At 39.1% G+C, this 18557-nt stretch overlaps 1 protein-coding gene across 1 annotated transcript in view; it reads left to right on the top strand.

Annotated features, from left to right (window-relative positions):
- Positions 1-632: 632 nt before the first annotated feature.
- Positions 633-18557, top strand: part of LOC136874573 (uncharacterized) — a 198353-nt gene continuing 180428 nt past the window's right edge. The window contains exons 1-4 of the mRNA XM_067148209.2: positions 633-687; positions 832-984; positions 11326-11558; positions 15357-15818. Of these exons, the coding sequence (XP_067004310.2) occupies positions 633-687; positions 832-984; positions 11326-11558; positions 15357-15818 (903 nt within the window). The remainder of the gene's footprint in view (positions 688-831; positions 985-11325; positions 11559-15356; positions 15819-18557) is intronic.

Raw genomic sequence — 18557 nt, 5'->3', positions numbered from 1 at the left:
GACATTTCGATTTGACGCCATCTGGCTGTCTGCTCGTCAATTTCGACGTTCCATTTTACTCTAGGTCCGCAAGATGGCAGACAGAGTAAACCGGATCTCTCTTGGGCGTCTATGGCTGAGATTTAATTAATTTTGTCCGGTAAATACCAAATGTATCACCGGAGATCTTTTACATGCCAACATCGTACGACATGGAGTGTTGAATGGACTTTTTTCCGCCCTTCAAAAATCCGACTACCTCTGCCGGGTTTGAACCCGCTATCTTGGGATTCAGAGGCCGACACTCTACCACGGATCCACAGAGGCAGCTACAGTGAAAGAAAGAAGTGATTGATGGTGGCCGAATATGCCCAGCCATTTTCAAGGTTTCTGACAGTGGTTTGTTAATTTTATGTATTTTAGTTTTGCAACATTATATTATTTCATTATATAAAATTTTACAATGGTGAAGTGACTGAAATGGCCAATCAGTTTGAAAGAAAATCGTAATTTGCTGCAGATTTTCTCTTTTATTTCTCTATGTCTTTCTATCATATTAATTCATTTCGTGATCTGAATAATCTTGGTAAAAGAAATAGGGGTGGGGCAAAATAGGTGGGCTTATATTTACTCCATTAATTTAATTTATAACAATGCTTAAACTTCTGGCCCAAGAAACGCCACTGATGCTTTCTCTAATAGCAGATCGTAAATAAGTTCATTGCAGGGGAAATTCTCAGGTGCACTGTATAATTTGCTAGAAGCAAAAGTCCTTATTTGTAAATAAATGGTAGATTGCTTTATGTTTAAAAAAGAATGACATTATAAGCAAAACATTTTCTTTTGTTTAAGGTATAATCCTGAGCATTCATGAGGCTGGTCAAGGATTATTCGGATGTGGCCCACTCACGAGGGAAGGCATGATAATGGTTGAGGCGGTGAGATGGATTATTACAATTCTCAATAAGGACAATGGCCAGTCATTCCTGCCTGGAGTATTATTTGGTAAGTACATTACACATTAAAAATAGGCACAATACACATTAAAATACACAAAATCATGTAAAAATGAAGAAAATATGAGTCTGTAGTAAAAGTAAGTAAAAATGAAAAAAGAAAAAGTAAACATGTAAAAATTGTAGTAAGATGTATATAGCTGATGATGGCTCAAGTGACTGAAACTAGTACTATTGTAATGTTAATATTGAAATGATAATATACCTGACTATTGTGAGAATTTGGTCACATTATCTTTACCTTGTATTGAATTGGTGGACCCATTTCACTGTATTAATTATACAACTGTCAATAGAGATCAACAGCAAATTTATATTATACATTACAGTTAGGCCTAACGGAGGTTATTCATTAAAGACAAACATTCAGAAATGAGGCTCCTCTTGGATGGTGGTGGGTATGATTACTGTTTTAAGAGGAAGTACAACTAGGCAACCATCCTCTATGCATAGTGGTGCTGACATCTCAGTTTTGCCAGCAGTCCATGCAAATACAAAAGAAACTATAGACTTTAAACTGTATGCAGCAAATGGTACAGAGATATCACCATCATCATCATTTTCATTTTCATTTCCCCTTGTCCAGCTCCTGCCAGGTTGGGGTGTTGATGGCACTTCTCCACCATTGCCTCTCCTTCCACCACTCCTCTTCAGTAATTGTATTCCAGTCCAGTCTTCTTTTTCTTTACACTGTTCTTGAGAGAGTTCATCCATCTTGCTCTGGGCCTCCCTCTTGCTCTCTTTCCTCCAACACTTGTTTTGTTTTCCTTCCCTCCTCCATCCTCATAACATGTCCAAACCATCTCAATTTATTCTTCTCCATGCTATCACTTAGTTTTTCTACCCCTATCTCTTTTCTGACCTCAATATTTCTTATTCTCTCCCTCCTTGTCTGTTCTACCATACTCCTCAGGAAATTCATCTCACTGGCCTGAATTTTACTCTCATTTCTTGCTGTTAAAGTCCAACTCTCTGATAATATAGGGGTATAGTACATCTTGTATATTATCCCTTTATATTTCATAGGAACTTCTCTGATAGAACGTACTTCATGCATGTACACTTCTGCTGATCTCCTTATTCAACCTTGCATCATGCATTATTTCACTTCCACCGAGCTCGATAGCTGCAGTCGCTTAATTGCGGCCAGTATCCAGTATCCGGGAGATCGTGGGTTCGAACCCCACTGTCGGCAGCCCTGAAGATGGTTTTCCGTGGTTTCCCATTTTCACACCAGGCAAATGCTGGGGCTGTACCTTAATTAAGGCCACGGCCGCTTCCTTCCCACTCCTAGCTCTTCCCTGTCCCATCGTCGCCATAAGACCTATCTGTGTCGGTGCGACGTAAAGCAAATAACAAAAAAAAAAAAAAAAAAAATTATTTCACTTCCCAAATATGTGAAGTATTCAACAACCTCAAGGTTTTGTCCCCTGATACTAACGATTCCTTTTCCTTCTCTTTCTCCTCTTGTCATCACCACTGGTTCCCTCTTCGTCACACTGATTGTCATTGTCATTTAAAGCCTTTAGTTGGATTTGCACTTCTGTGTTGAAGACTCCCCAGATCACTATGTAATCTGCAAACAACAATATTTTCATATCCCCTTCATACTTCACCTTTGTTTCCTTTAGAATTTCATCTATAACCATTATAAACATAAGTAGAGACAACACACATTCCTGTCTTAGTCCAGTTTGGTTTCTAAACAATCTTTTCTCCTCGCTAGAGTCTGGACACTACTGAAACAAATCTCACACGTTGCTTTCCACACATTTTTTTTCTCTATTAACACTATTGTTTGCCTTATCTAGATCAAGGAATGCCATCACTAGATCTTTTTCATATTCCCATTGTTTCTCCATCAGTAATCTCATGGCAAATATAGGGTCTATCGTTGACCTGCGCTGTTGAAATCCATACTACTCTTCTTCCAAATTTCTTTCCACTCTTCCTCTCATCCTCCTTTCTATTATTCTCTCCAATATTTTGGCTACTTGTGACAACAGTGTAATTCCTTGATAATTATCACATACTTTCCTGTCACCTTTCTTAAATACAGTACTGGTATTATTACACCTTTACACCAACCATCAGGTACTTGCTTTTTACTTCATATACACCTTACTAGCCAATATAACCAATGTAGGCCAATAGGTCCTGCTGCCTTTTTCATTTTCACACATATTTCATCCATTCCTGCTGCTTTTCCTGTTTTCATTTGTTTAATAGCCATTTCCACCTCTGCCATTATAATATCACTCTCCATTTCTGAATCATCCTCATTTAACACTAGACTCACTTCTGCATCATTTCTCATATTCAGAGTTTATCAAAATAGTCTTTCCACCTATTCTTTAACTCCTCTGGGTCTGATATTACATTTCCACTCTCTTCCTTCACTTGTTTTGTGTAGATTTTTTTCTCTTATTTTTTATTAATCCATACAACTTCTTTTTCCACCATTTACATCCTTTTCCAACTTTTGTGTGAATCGATCCCAACACTTTTTCTTTCCTCATTTACCACTTTTTTACACTTACTTTTAATTTTTGGATATTTAAACTTCCTTCTTTCCTATCTCTGTTCCGTTCTTGCCATGCTTTCTTCTTTTGTTTAACAAGCTCCTTCACCTTTTCATTCCACAAAGTTGTCTCCTTTTCCTTCACTCTCACCAAAATTCTGCCACAAAACTTCTCTGCACAATTTACAAACGTGTTTTTAAATTTGGTCTATTCTTTTTCTACATTATATATTTCTAATTTATGGATGTGGTGTTTTAATTCCTCTAAAAATTTCTCCTGAGTTCTTTTATCTTTTACTTTCCATACTTTTAGAGGGAGACCAAGACGACGATGGTTAGACTCAGTTTCTAATGATTTAAAAATAAGAAGTATGGAACTAAATGAGGCCACAACACTAGTTGCAAATAGAGGATTGTGGCGACGTTTAGTAAATTCATAGAGGCTTGCAGGCTGAACACTGAAAGGCATAGCAGTCTATAATGATGATGCCGTATTTCTTGTACTCTCATATTTACCTTTTTTCCAACTTTGCTACCACTAGTCTGTGGTCTCCATCAAACACCTCACCTAGTAGTGCTGTTACATCCATTAACTGTTTTCTATTTATTTTCTCAATCAAAAAATAATCACAACTGTTTTTGTCCTTCTTTCACCCCAGCCATATCTAGTGAGCTTTCTACTATTCTTCTTTCTAAACCAGGTGTTACCCACAATCATTCCATTTCTCTCACAAAAATCAATCAACTTATCTCCCTCACTGTTTCTTTCTCCATATCCAAATGGACGAATCACTTCTTTATCAATTCTGTCATTTCCAACATGCACATTGAGGTCTCCTATGACTATCACTTCCACACCAGTGATTATTTCCTCGAGTGTCTCCAAGAATTCCTCTATATTTTCCTCACTGTTTCCAGTTTGGGGTGCATAAACTTGGATGAAATGTTTCACTCCTTCTTCCAACCTCTGTCATACTCTGATTATTCTATCATTATGTAGTCTATCCTATCCACATTTTTATCTAGGACTTTGTTAACAATCACTCCTACTCCATTCTCTGCCTCACCTCCTCCACTCCAAAGTAGGGTGTACACTCTACTCATCCTCTTCACTGCCTCTCCCCATCACTTGACCTCCCTCACTACTATCAATGCACCATTCTCTTTCTCCATAAAATCAACCAACTCGTCTGATTTTCCTGTCAGGGTCACAACATTTGTTATTCCTACCTTCATAATATTAAAGGCTGATTGCCCACTTATCACAGCTCCCACAGCACAAGAACTGCACATCGCTTTTTGCAGGACATGCCCTAACCTTTTCTGAGGCTGATTATTACCACCACTCATTTTAGGCTACTGTTACGCTGGGGTCGTCACTCCCAAAGGTATTTTAGAGCTACTGCCAGCAGTTATTCAGGCCACCCCTTATGTGGGGAACATGGGAAACAAACACTGCTGATGAATGGTGTACTCATATTATTCCCCAGTACTGGGCTGCCTCTTCCGCAATCTCCACCGTTCTGAAGTCCATCTTCTCTGCTGTAGATTCTGTTGAGGTCTTCGCTCATAACCCCGAGCTGGGACCCTTACCAGATGCTACACACCAGGTCAGTGCACTTGCATAGCCAGAGGCGCCTCTGAAGAGGGCCCCTACCTGCTCGCAGTAGAGATACCAACATTTGGTACTAAAATTATTAATATTGATTTAGGACTAAAAAGAACATTCATACCATTTCTCACAGCCAAAATCTCAAGAGGCATACTAGGAGCAAATTTTCTTAGTCATTTTAATCTACTGATTGATTTAAAGCACAAAAGGTTAATAGATGAAAAACTAACCTCAATGTTGCCACCGTTGTTGCCCTAATCACTAAAACTGACACTATGAGCACTATACATGCCACCTGTCACATTTATAAGTTCTTGAGCAATTTTCGTGACCTAACAAAACCTTCAATTGTGCCTACCGAAATTCTCCATAATATTAAGCATAACATCACGACCACTGGTTGACGACCTTTTTCTGTAAACCACGAAGACTGGATCCTGGTAGACTAAAGATAGCTAAACAGGAGTTTCAGTTCATGCTAGACCGTGGTATACTATACATCCTTCTATACCTCGTCACGAGAAAGAATGGGTCTTGGAGAGTGTGTGGAGACTACAGATGGCTAAGTGATTGGACAATACCAGACAGGTACCCCAATCCACATATCAATGATGTCAGTCAAATTTTAGAGAACAAGACCATCTTTAGTAAACTACATCTACTGCAGGCAGAAGACAAAGAAAAATCGGCAATCACGTCGGGGCCACCAGTAATTGTAGGGGACTAGTACAATGAAGCACAGTATTCAAATGCCACTATCAATGATTATCTGTCCGACTCGTTGGCTGAATGGTCAGCGCACTGGCCTTCGGTTCAGAGGGTCCCGGGTTCGATTCCCGGCCGGGACAGGGATTTTAACCTTCATTGGTTAATTCCAATGGCTCGGGGGCTGGGTGTTTGTGTTGTCCTCAACACCCCTGCAACTCACACACATAACACTACCCTCCACCACAATAACACGCAGTTACCTAAAAATGGCAGAGGCCGCCCACCCTTATCGAAGGGTCTGCCTTACAAGGACTGCACTCGGCTAGAAATAGCCACACGAAATTATATAATGATTATCTATCATAACAATAAACAATCTCCAAAGATATAATGACCTTCAGTCCATTCCTTCTCTTCAAGGAGTACATAATGTACATAATGTCAAGGAGTACATTACTGATATGTTCCCCACAAAGTCTACACTTCATTACAACACTAATGATAGGGACCTTGACAATAGCTTCCTTATTTAGTTCATTCCTAGTCTTGCCCTTCTGGTCTTTTGATTCATAATTCTGATGAATCTCATTTCTGTTGCTTGAATGCCACTGAGGTCTTTGTTTAACGGAACATATTTCTCCAAAACATAGATGAGAGTTGGTGTTAAACGGGTGTGGTACACTGTGAGAGAGACTTGGTCTCTTCTATGAAAAATGATGCCTGCTAGGCCATCAGTTACCAACTGATGAGTCCACTTTGGCACACTGGCGTGAAACGCTGGCGTCAAAGAATGAGTTAGCTGGAAAATTTATAATTTCCAATAACAGACCAATTATATTGTAATTCTGCATCTTTATCAGATAGTAATTTAAATATTAATTAACCGAGCTCGACAGCTGCAGTGCGGCCAGTATCCAGTAATCGGGAGATAGAGGGTTCGAACCCCACTGTCGCCAGCCCTGAAGATGGTTTTCTGTGGTTTCCCATTTTCACACCGGGCAAATGCTGGGGCTGTACCTTAATTAAGGCCACGGCCGATTCTTTCGCATTCCTAGGCCTTTCCTATCCCATCGTCGCCATAAAACATATCTGTGTCGGTGCAACATTAAGCAAATAGCGCAAAAAAAAATTTATATCATGTTAGGATTATTTGTGTAGGTCTGCATTGTATTAAATCCTAATGTGATATCATCGATTCAGTAAAGGAGCGTTATGTGATAGTACTTTACAAGTAATGAAATTTATTTTTCAGGTTACGTATTTACTATAATGATTAAAAAATGTATCTACATGTCCATCTATTCAATAATTATATACTTTAATTAATCTCTTGGGAAGTAATCAAATCAAATAAAAGTAATTGAATTACATGAAACAACTACCTTTTTAGTAACCTTTACTCTGCTGGCTCCGCGGTGTAGGGGGCAATGCGTCCGCCTGTCACCCGGCAGCCCCGAGTTCGTTTCCCGGCCAGGTCAGGGATTTTTAATTGTAAATGGTTAATATCCCTGGCCTCGGGACTGGGTGTTTGTGTCATCCTTAACTTTCCTTTCCCCAGATTCAACACTGTTCACTTCCACAATTACACTTACATGCAGGTTCCGATCATATTGTGAAAGTAGTGGCAAAAGATCTGCAGAGGTCGATGCCACAAACAAATATTTTTTTCTAAAAAATCCTTTATTCTCAATCATTACTTTTCAGCAAATGTAATTTTTACTCATAAGTTACTTCTGAAAATAAAATTTTAATCATTACATTATAGTAATTGATATATATCACATTCAGAACTTTGCAACTTTAGAGCCCCAGCACTTGCAAGGCGTCATGCCAAGGGTATAATTCCAATATACGACGTGCAGTCGTTCATTTAATCATAGATTGTTATACACAAAACAAATTGAGTCAGTTGGCTTTGCAGTTAGGGTAGCACAGCTGTGAGCTTGCATTTGGGAGATGGTGGGTTTGAATCCCACCGTTCGCAGCCCTGCAGATGGCTTTCCGTGGTTTCCCACTTTCACACCGGGCAAATGTTCAGGCTGTACCTTATTTAAGGCCACGGCCACTGCCTTCCCAATCTTAGCCCTTTCCCATCCTTCCATCACCAAAAATTGATGTGTTAGTGTGATGTTAAACCACTGGAAACAACACAAAACAAGTGAAGGATATATATTCATGCATTGTAAATAGTCCTCCGTTGCGCTACAAATGCTTGTTCATTTCTTGCTGTATTTCCCAAATCTTTTTAATACAGGACCATTTTGTTGCATATAGTAAAAAGCTTCCAGCATTTGTCAATGTTTATTGATTGTATTTTTATTTTATATCATGTGTTGATGAAGTGCTCATGCACTGATTATGGTTTTATCAGAATATAGATATTGTACTTCATTTTTAAATTACTGTGAATAAGTTATTGAAAAACCTAGGTACAGTTCAATCATTTTCAGTGGGTTAGGTAAGGCCATAGTGGATGCACCAGCACATGCACTCTGGTAGAGAAGAGAATATAATGTTCTATCTAAATTCGAGGGATCCAGTTTGGTAAACTGTGGTGCCCAAATGACAGACATTTCAGTTCATTACTTTTTATTTATTTATTATTTTTTTATTTCAAACTCAAGGCCAAGTAGAATCAGTAAAATTACAAATTATGCAAGTAAGATATATATGTTACACAGTAATACATTGCCCTGCCCAAGGTTATCAAGCAAGATAGCTTGGCCGTCCATGTGCTATACAGGTTCTCTCAGAAGTTGCTCACAATCGAATATACACTTCTTTGTCGATTTTATGGTGAGCTTTCACTTGGAAGAAATTTTTAAAAAAAGAAAAAAAAGGAGATTGATATTTGGTTCAAAACATTATTTTCTCTTACAATTTTCATAATTTATTTTTCAGACATGTGAATAGTGTTATCAAATTTTGTGATGAAAGGAAAAGAAATGATGTTATAAAGCATAAAAGAATGGTGTCAAAATATGAATAAAGTGACAATATATGATCAGTATTCAAAATTTGGAAAGTAGGTAATGAAGCTGAGGAAAGATTAAATATGTAGCTAAAAATAAGTAGTGATCAGAGTATAATAAGGAGAAGGTTTCTGCAATACCATGAAATAAATAAATAAATAAATAAATAAATAAATAAATAAATAAATAAATAAATAAATAAATAAATAAATAAATAAATAAATAAATAAACTTCAAAAAGTGTAAGGAAACAAAAACAAATACCAAAATACTCAAAACTAAAGCTATCTCAATTTTTTGTGTACCTTATACCAAAGTGTGGAGGAAATAATGGAATAAAAATGGATTTTATTTTGTTGTTTTTAATTTGAACTGTCAATAATATTTTTAAGTTAATAATTTTAATTTAATTTCTTTTTTATTGGAATGAGATGATTTCAGTAAAGAAACAAAAGAGAAGAGAACAAACAAACAAATAAACAAAAGAAAAAAGACAAAACAAAATTAAAATGAGGTGTTAAAATATGTCACCTGAATGTACCATGATGCATCCCCATGATGGTTAGTTCCTCTTGCTACCTTTGGCTAGCTAACAGTTAGATTATCTTTAGAAGATTAAGGGGAGTCAACTGAAATTTTGAATTTTTACAATTTACCACTAATCAAACCAAAATTTTAAACACAAGCACATATTAATAAGAGACAGAAACCCTTGGACATGTGCTGGGATTCTGCCGGAGGACTGAGCTAATGTGCAACCATTGCCACTACCGCGTAAGAACATCGATTGCTCAAGGCTTGAGGCAATTTGGATGGGAGGTGCACGAGGAGGTTCACTGCATCTCTACCAATCACTCTAATCGGAGGGCTGACATCAATAGAAAGGACATTAAAGCAATGGTCTTATATCCCACCATTCGCTTTGAAAGAGACCTCAATCATGCTCAGGATGTGGACCTAGAAAAGCAAGCTATTTATGTTCCGTGCTTACCTTACCTGTCACCTAAGTATTTAATACCTATCGATTGGTGGATTGTCAGAGGCCTGTTATTTGGAGCAAGAGCACCCTCCCTAGTCAAACATCGACCTTCCTACAAAAGTTGAAAGTTCCATTCTGGGAGTTGGAAAAAATAGTAATACAGATACTGAGGGAGCCTGCGTGGCTCAGATGGCAGTGCATCGGCCTCTCACCGCTGGATACCGTGGTTCAAATCCCGGTCACTCCATGTGAGATTTGTGCTGGACAAAGCAGAGGTGGGACAGGTTTTTCTCCGGGTACTCCAATTTTCCCTGTCATCTTTCATTCCAGCAACACTATCCATTATCATTTCATAGGATCTATCAGTCATTCATAAATCACTTTGGGAGTGGCAACCCCATCGTACTAATAGTCTACATATGCTTCATTCGTTACTTCCCTGACCCGGTCAAAGACTGGAAAATAAGGCTGTAGGTTTTCATTTCCACAGATATTGAGGGACTCTCTGAAAATCATTCATTTACATCTATACCTGAGAATATGATTAACATTCCTCCACCACTAACCCTGGAAAAAAGAAGATAACAGCATTAACAATTAAATTTTCATTTTTTGATATATTTAAACTCCATTAAAATTGTAACTGTATTCCAGATCCAAATGGTCACCCTCACTGGAGGACGAATGATTTATTTCTTTAATAAATCTCTCTCTCCTCCCACACAAAAGTTGGAGTTGGTAGGTTTAGTTGTTTGCAAAGTAATTGACAAATAATGTGTATGAAAAATGCTCCATGCAGCACAGTTTTAATTTTTTGGGGCTGTAATTTGGTAGGCTTGTCAAAAATCTCATACATTTAAGAACAACTCCAGGTTTTGCAATCAGGTATAAAAAATTGGAGATATACCTTTTGTTCAGTTTTTCACTATTCATTCCATAGGTAACAAATCTAGTTTCATTCTATTTTATGATGGTAATTTTCAAATGATAATAAAGTGCTGAACTAATTTTCACTCCTTTATACTTTCAAACATTCTCAAAAAATTTCAGGTGAATCTGGGAAGAACTCTGTCACACGGTATATGTATGGCAAAGAGCTGAAAAATTGTGAAGGTGGAAAAATGCAATTGAAAGATTTTAGAAACACACGTGCTGGACTGTAAATTATTCCCTCATCTTTCTCATCTTACACACAACGTAGGCCTACTACTGCATTCCAGGGGTATTATTGAAATGGTAGTGTGAAATAACTTTGAAGCTAATGTTGTCTGACAGTGTGGGAGAAAGGGGTGTGAGCTCACTCTGTTCATGCCGTACCACTACCTTTTAAATCCAGCATTTAAAGCTTTAAAAATGGTGTTAGGGAAAAATTGATAACTGGGATTGAAAGAGGAAGAATTGGAAATTTTTAAGGTTAAATTTGAAATTTCTACCTTTTGGTCAAAACTTGCAACATTTCAGTCAAGACTCCCCTCAAAATTTCATGAAATGTATTTACTGATAATTGACACAGTATTTTAAGTGGTTTCTTGTTATAGATGTAAAGGTGTTTGACAGTTGCGGACATCCACTAGTTGCTGCAGAGAAACTTGCTGAGTTCTATCCCAGTCTGAAAGAAGGCAAGAAGCAGATAACACAGGGCTTAAAGCTTGGACTTGTGGATGGAACTGGACTCTCCAAGGATCAAGAAGTCCAGGCTGTGCTAGATGCAAACAGTATTCCTGTTGTGTCATTCACTACAGCATACGTGTCTGCAAAAGAAAGAATACAGGTATAACATCTAGTTTTCTCCTTCTGTAATATAATTGTCAAGAAATATGACATTCTTAACAGAATAACTGTGAAATATTGTTCACAAGCTTCAGGATAAACACAATTAAAGGTCAAGTCATATATGAATCACTGTTTGTTAAAAGGGTGGAAGTCACAATTTTTTTTGAAATCCACTTTTGTTCCAATATGTGTTCCCCTACCATAGACACATCCTTTTATGTTAAAACGGCTTTAAGAATTCCAGTACAAATGGTTCAACTTGTTTCTAAAATTTAATAGTTTATGTTGTCCTGTTTCTCCACGGGGTCGGGTATGAGGTGAGATGAATCTGTCGTGGCGGGTTTTTATGACTGGATGCCCTTCCTGATATCAACCTCATCAGAGGAGTTGATGAGATGAAATGAATGATGTGATATATGATGGTAGGGAGAGGGTGAATCCTGGTGCCAGCACAAAGGCTACTCTTGTCGAATGGCACAAAGGGGTCTGCTCAAGGCTGAAGGTTCCCACCCAATGGACGAATCATCATCAACAGCATCATATGCTTTCACTTCATATGAACACTGCAGAGAGGTTTGGAATTTAATCCAGGCTTTTGGCACACAATCTAGTGATTCAAAATTGTATACCACCACCTCCCCTACCCTACCGGCCGACAATCTATATACAAAAAATGCTATTTGTTCAGGGTGTCGACCCATTTGGATCTTTTGCCCCTACTGGCACCATATTGTATGAACCTGCATGTAACTGGAATGGTGGTAGTGTGGAATGTTGTGTGTGAGGAAAGGAAGATTAAGGACATCACAAACACTCAGTTCCCACCTGGGGATATTAATCATTACAATTAAAAACCCCTGACCCAGCTGGGAATCAAACCCGGGGCCGCCGGGTGACAGGCGGATGCATTGCCCCCTACACCGCGGGGCCAGACAGCCAACATTCTGATGGTGAAAATTTTTTCGACCAACGGGACTCGAACATGTTAACCACGGTGTCAGACCATTTAGACTTCAGCGCCTTAATGATCACAGCCACCAGGCGGGCTCTTTTAACAAAAAATATTAATTCTGATTATATTCAGAGTTGGTTATCTTGCTGAAACAAAGTGAATAAATGGTTCACGATAATGCAGTACTGGTCATTGTTGTCTTGTTCACATAACACATTGTCAGAGTTAACAGTTCCTATGCAAGTTGAGAAGAAAAAACCCTAGTGGATATAAACCGACTTATCATATTTTTTATATACACAATATAAAAACAAATAAAGCAGTCATATATATCTATCACGAAGGCCAAGCAAAGAAAGGCCCTGAAGAGGTATGCTGTATGCTTCTTCACTATTTGAATTCTGTCCCAGCTCAGTATGATGAAATTCATTTATTCTTTGATAACTTCTCTGCACAGAACAAAAACCATACAATCCCCATATTTTTGTTAAATCTAACAGATATGAACAGATTTCTAAAATTTGAGCTTTTCTTACCGATGAGAGATTTTAACTACCTAGACTGTGATTATCAAAAGATGCTTCCAAAAACATGACCGAATTTACACAATTCATCAACTCACTGAATTAATTAGTTTTGTACTCTTATAGTAAGTATTTTACAAATATGAAAGTATCTACTGTAGTTAAATTTATATGTACTGGGCGAGTTAGCTGTATGTTTAGGGGCGCACGGCTGTGAGCTTGCATTCGGGAAATAGTGGGTTCGAATCCCACTGTCAGCAGCCCTGAAGATGATATTCTGTGGTTTTCCATTTTCACACCAGGCAAATGCTGGGGCTATACCTTCATTAAGGCCACAGCCGCTTCCTTCCAACTCCTAGGCCTTTCCTGTCCCATCGTCGCCATATGACCTATCTGTGTTGGTGCGACATAAAGCCAAAAGCAAAAAAAAAAAAAGTTATTCATAGGAGGGCGAGTTGGCCGTACGGCTAGGGGCGCACGGCTGTGAGCTTGCATCCGGGAGATAGTGGGTTCGAATCCCACTGTCGGCAGCCCTGAAGATGGTTTTCTATGGTTTCCCATTTTCATATCAAGCAAATGCTGGGACTCTACTTTAATTAAGGCCACGGCCACTTCCTTCCAACTCCTAGGCCTTTCCTGTCCCATCGTCGCCATAAGACCTATCTATGTCAGTGTGACGTAAAGCCACTAGCAAAATAATTTTTATATGTTATTGATAAGAGGGCCCAATCTTTTTTTCCTGCAGACAGGCCGATATCATATTCATTATGCCTGTGACTGACCCTCCAAATATTCTCATCCTGTGTGTATACCCTCATGTTCCTGCTGCATCCAACACCAATGCTCAGTGCAATCAGAACAGCTCGAGTATTGAGCAATACATCACAACATTCAACCTGCCTAAATTAACCCGATGATGTGGCATCTGTCAAACTCATCTACCTGGTCGAAGGCTTGTTGAATGCTACATCACTCAACTTACCTCCGTAGCTCACACAGCTCACATTGCTACTAAGACCTTATTCAGTGCTTTACATCTATCAAGCAAATGAGAGAAGGACATTTGCTCCCCCTAGCAGCACTTCCGTAAGGGGCTGTCCAGCCGAGGGGGTGAAGACGTGCTCGGTTCACCCGGAAGGACGTGTGTTCGATTCGCCGTTAGGAAGTCCAAAAATTTAAGAAATGAGATTTCCGCTTCTTGAGGTGCACATGGCCCTGAGATTCACTCAGCCTGCACCAAAAATTAATACCAGATTAATTCCTGGGAGCAAAGGCGGCCAGGCGTAGAGATAACCACTGTACCCCAGCAAGTGCCGAGGTTACGTATAGTGGAAGCCTTCACCTTCCCCCCTTCCCTGGACCTTCATTGCCTGTACGGAGATGACTTAGCTTTTTTAGTAGCACTTCTGTACAAGAATTCACATTACATGAAAATGGAACACATGTCAGCCTATGACAATACTTTTTCTGCATCCTTTGCATGCTTATTCAAGGTATTCCATACTTAATGGGTACTATTCAAGTTGATTTATTTGGTGACTGCACAAAATATTGTACAACAATATTTAAAGTGTCTACATACTGCTACTGCCAACTGACTTATGGACCACCCTTTAATTCTTTATTCCATAAGCCTCATTAATATTGACTGAAATCCATTAAATTTCATTTTGTTACCAAGTTGTTTCCAGGGAGTCCCTGGGCTATCGGATAGAAGTGGGACTCCATCACATAGGTCCAAGGCTTGATAAAGGCATTACAAAAGTGAAACAAAAAATTCTGTATTGCAGGGTGCTAGCTCTAATTATACGCAGCCTCAACGTGAATTTTACTCAAACAGTTTAGGGACAATTTTTGGATTAGACACTGTAGCCCTAGCTGTCTGAAACAAGGAGGCTCACAAGTCAAAACATGTCTGAGACGTCCATGAACCAAACCAAACCCCATGGCACTACAGCCCTTGAAGGGCCTTGGCCTACCAAGTGACCGCTGCTCAGCCCGGAGGCCTGCAGATTACGAGGTGTCGTGTGGTCAGCACGACGAATTCTCTCGGCCGTTATTCTTGGCTTTCTAGACCGAGAGACGTCCATGATCCCTTTGTAAATAATATCCCAACAAACAAAAAAAAAGGAAAAGGACCACTTATTACATCACACAGCTGTTGCACATGGTTCACTAATTATAATAAGAATACAGGAACCCACACCATGATATTTTAGACATTTCTTTCAGAAATATTGAACCATCTGATGTTAATTTAGCAGTGATAATCTAGAATACAGATTAAAGCTAACATGTTCCTTGTTCTTTTCTCTTCTAGGTGATCCGTACCATGATAAAGAAACTACAGTGGCATCATGTAGCAGTAATGTATGGTGATGATGACCAAAGCTCACAGATGTTTTCTGAACTCATTTCTGATGAAGAGCTATGCATTGTATCTGCAGATAAATTTTCTTCTCCTTCAACCTACATTTCATCAGGGAAATATTTAAACTACAATCAAACTCTTTCATCCGTCATTGGTCTGAGACACCCTCTAATTGTACTGATGAGTTACACAGAATACCCTGCATTTATAAAGTCACTTTCATACACCATTCAAAGTGACAAAGAGAATACTTTGCATCATAAACAGATTCAAATACTCTTTTCTGACCTTCTTACTCATGAAGATCTTGAATTGTTCCCAAAAGACTCATTTGATGTCTTTTCTTTGACTCTGCCTGAATACATACCAGAATTTGAGTTGCACTGGTGGCAACACATTCAACAAGTGATGGTTAGTATAATGAAGTAATAATTTAGGTTAATGAATAAAATGACCAATTTTACAGTGTTAAAGCAATTTTTACTATCTTATACCAGTAAATTAACCTTAAGGATTATTCTGAAATTGTTGCAGTCAAATAACTGCTAATCCATTGAAAATATCTACAGGGTGGTTGAAAACAATATGAACATGGTATATCACCGTTAGAGGTCCGGCTCCATGACTAAATGGTTAGTGTGCTGGCCTTTGGTCCAGAGGATCCCGGGTTTGATTCCTGGCCGGGTCGGGGATTTTAACCTCCAATGGTTAATTCCGATTGTTCGGGGGCTGGGTGTGTGTGGTCTTCAGCATTAGAATTCATCATAGGCAGCGCCCCATTCTCAAAGACGTGCAGGTCACCTATACGGTGTCAACTCGAAAGACCTGCACCAGGCCTCTTCGGAGCCCACATGCCATCATCATCATCATCCACATCATCATCATCATCATCATCATCATCATCATCATCATCATCATCATACCATTAGAGGGTTGGTCATGCTGATAAATCATTTGGAAGAAATAATTTGATATCTCACGCCATTGTCATTTTATCACCTGCTGAATTTAGCCAATTAGATCGCTTTGCATGGCACAATTGCATTTGTATGCTGATTAAGACTAATTCGTTTATAGGAAGGGGAGTTAGGGATTGGAATAATTTACCAAGGAAGATGTTCAATAAATTTCCAATTTCTTTGCAATCGTTTAAGAAGAGGCTAGAAAAACAACAGATAGGGAATCTACCACCTGGGTGACTGCCCTAAATGCAGATCAGTAGTGACTGATTGATTGGCATGAGAACATCAGAAGAAGAATAAAACTTTGCCAGGGGAGAGGTTTGAGTAGAGACTTCCAAGATGACAGGATCATGCCAAAGCAAGTATGCTACGGTGACACTGGCTGAACCAGCGGTGTGTTTGTGTTTGAATCTGATTGCTCAGCATGGCTCCCGAGCCATTCTTAAGTCACGTGCAGATTTACAACAGTATTGGCCAAAGCGCATTTGAATTCGCCTGCAAAGCAATCTGATTGGCTAACTTCAGCAGGTGATAAAATGACAATGACACGAGATATAGAATTATTTCTTGTAAATTATTTATGAGTATGATCAATGCTCTAACGCTCAAACACCCAGTTCACGTGGTTTCCAACCACCTGTATATGCAGTTTTCATATTCTTAAATAGTAATGACCGGGCGAGTTGGCCGTGCGTGTAGAGGCGCGCGGCTGTGAGCTTGCATCCGGGAGATAGTAGGTTCGAATCCCACTATCGGCAGCCCTGAAAATGGTTTTCCGTGGTTTCCCATTTTTACACCAGGCAAATGCTGGGGCTGTACCTTAATTAAGGCCACGGCCGCTTCCTTCCAACTCCTAGGCCTTTCCCATCCCATCGTCGCCATAAGACCTATCTGTGTCGGTGCGACGTAAAGCCCCTAGCAAAAAAAAAAAAATAGTAATGAGGTTTTCATAAAGAAGAACTATCTCATGGGATGGTTAATAACTGAGATATCAATGAAAATGAAAATCCACAGCCTGTTTCCAGTCATTTTACCAGGTCAGGAATGGAATGAATAAAGTCCCACCTAGCAGCGAGAATAGGAATTTTGCCAGCTGCCAAATCCTGTCACACTCCTCTGGGACAATGATTAATGATTGACAAATGAAATCAAATGATATTGGAGAGTGTTGCTGGAATGGAAGATGACAGGAAAAACCGGAGTACCCGGAGAAAAAACTGTCCCACCTCCGCTTTGTCCAGCACAAATCTCACATGGAGTGACTGGCATTTGAACCACGGCCCCAGCGGTGAGAGGCCAGTGTGCTGCCACCTGAGTCACAGAGGCTCTGAGATTTCAATAAAAAATTAAGTTTATTTTTTAAGTGGAACTATACTAATTAATACAGCTGGCAAAAATGTCCAAATTGTTATGAGTTCAAAGATGTATTTTCACATTACAACAAATTATTTTTGAAATAATGGAAATATTTTAACGTGCCTTTTAGGGTACACCATACAGCATTTGAAGTTCCAGAATGTCAGTGGAGGATTGACATTATTAGATGAATAAGCTTGTGTGGAGTTTTTAAAAGTAGGAGTATAAAAATACTGTGAAGATAAAATTAGAATTCATGAAAAATAATTGGGGCAAGTATTTGTTCACAGGAGGGGCTGCCTGGCTGAGGCGGTAAAGGCATGCTTGGTTCCCCGCTAGGAAATCAAAAAATTTAAGAAACAAGATTTCCACTTCCGGAGGTGCACATGGCCCTGAGGTTCCCGCTGCCTATAACAAAAATGAGTACCAGGTTAATTCCTGGGGACAAAGGCGGCCGGGCGTAGAGCTAACCACTCTACCCCATCATGTCCCAAGGTTAGGGATAGTGGAAGCCTTTACCTTTAACCCCTCCAAGGGTCTCCATGGCCTGGACGAAGATGACTTTGCTTCTTTGCTTTGCTGTTCATTCATAGGAAGAAGAATTAGGGATTGGAAACATTTACAAAGGGAGATGTTTGATAAATTTTCAAATTCTTTGAAATTATTTAATAAAATGCTCGGCAAACAGTTGTTGAGGAATCTGCCACCTGGACAACAACTCTAAATGCAGATCAGTTGTAAATTTTTAAAAAACAGCAGCACAAGGCTAGACAATACATTCTAGATGTGTTGACACGCGTTTGCTACGAGGCAACATAGCATCAAAGTAAGA

Source organism: Anabrus simplex, chromosome 5 (assembly GCF_040414725.1).
Source record: "Anabrus simplex isolate iqAnaSimp1 chromosome 5, ASM4041472v1, whole genome shotgun sequence".
Classification (NCBI taxonomy): Eukaryota; Metazoa; Arthropoda; class Insecta; order Orthoptera; family Tettigoniidae; genus Anabrus; species Anabrus simplex.
Note: the sequence above shows the minus strand (reverse complement) of the source record. Positions and strands in the feature narration are given on the sequence as shown.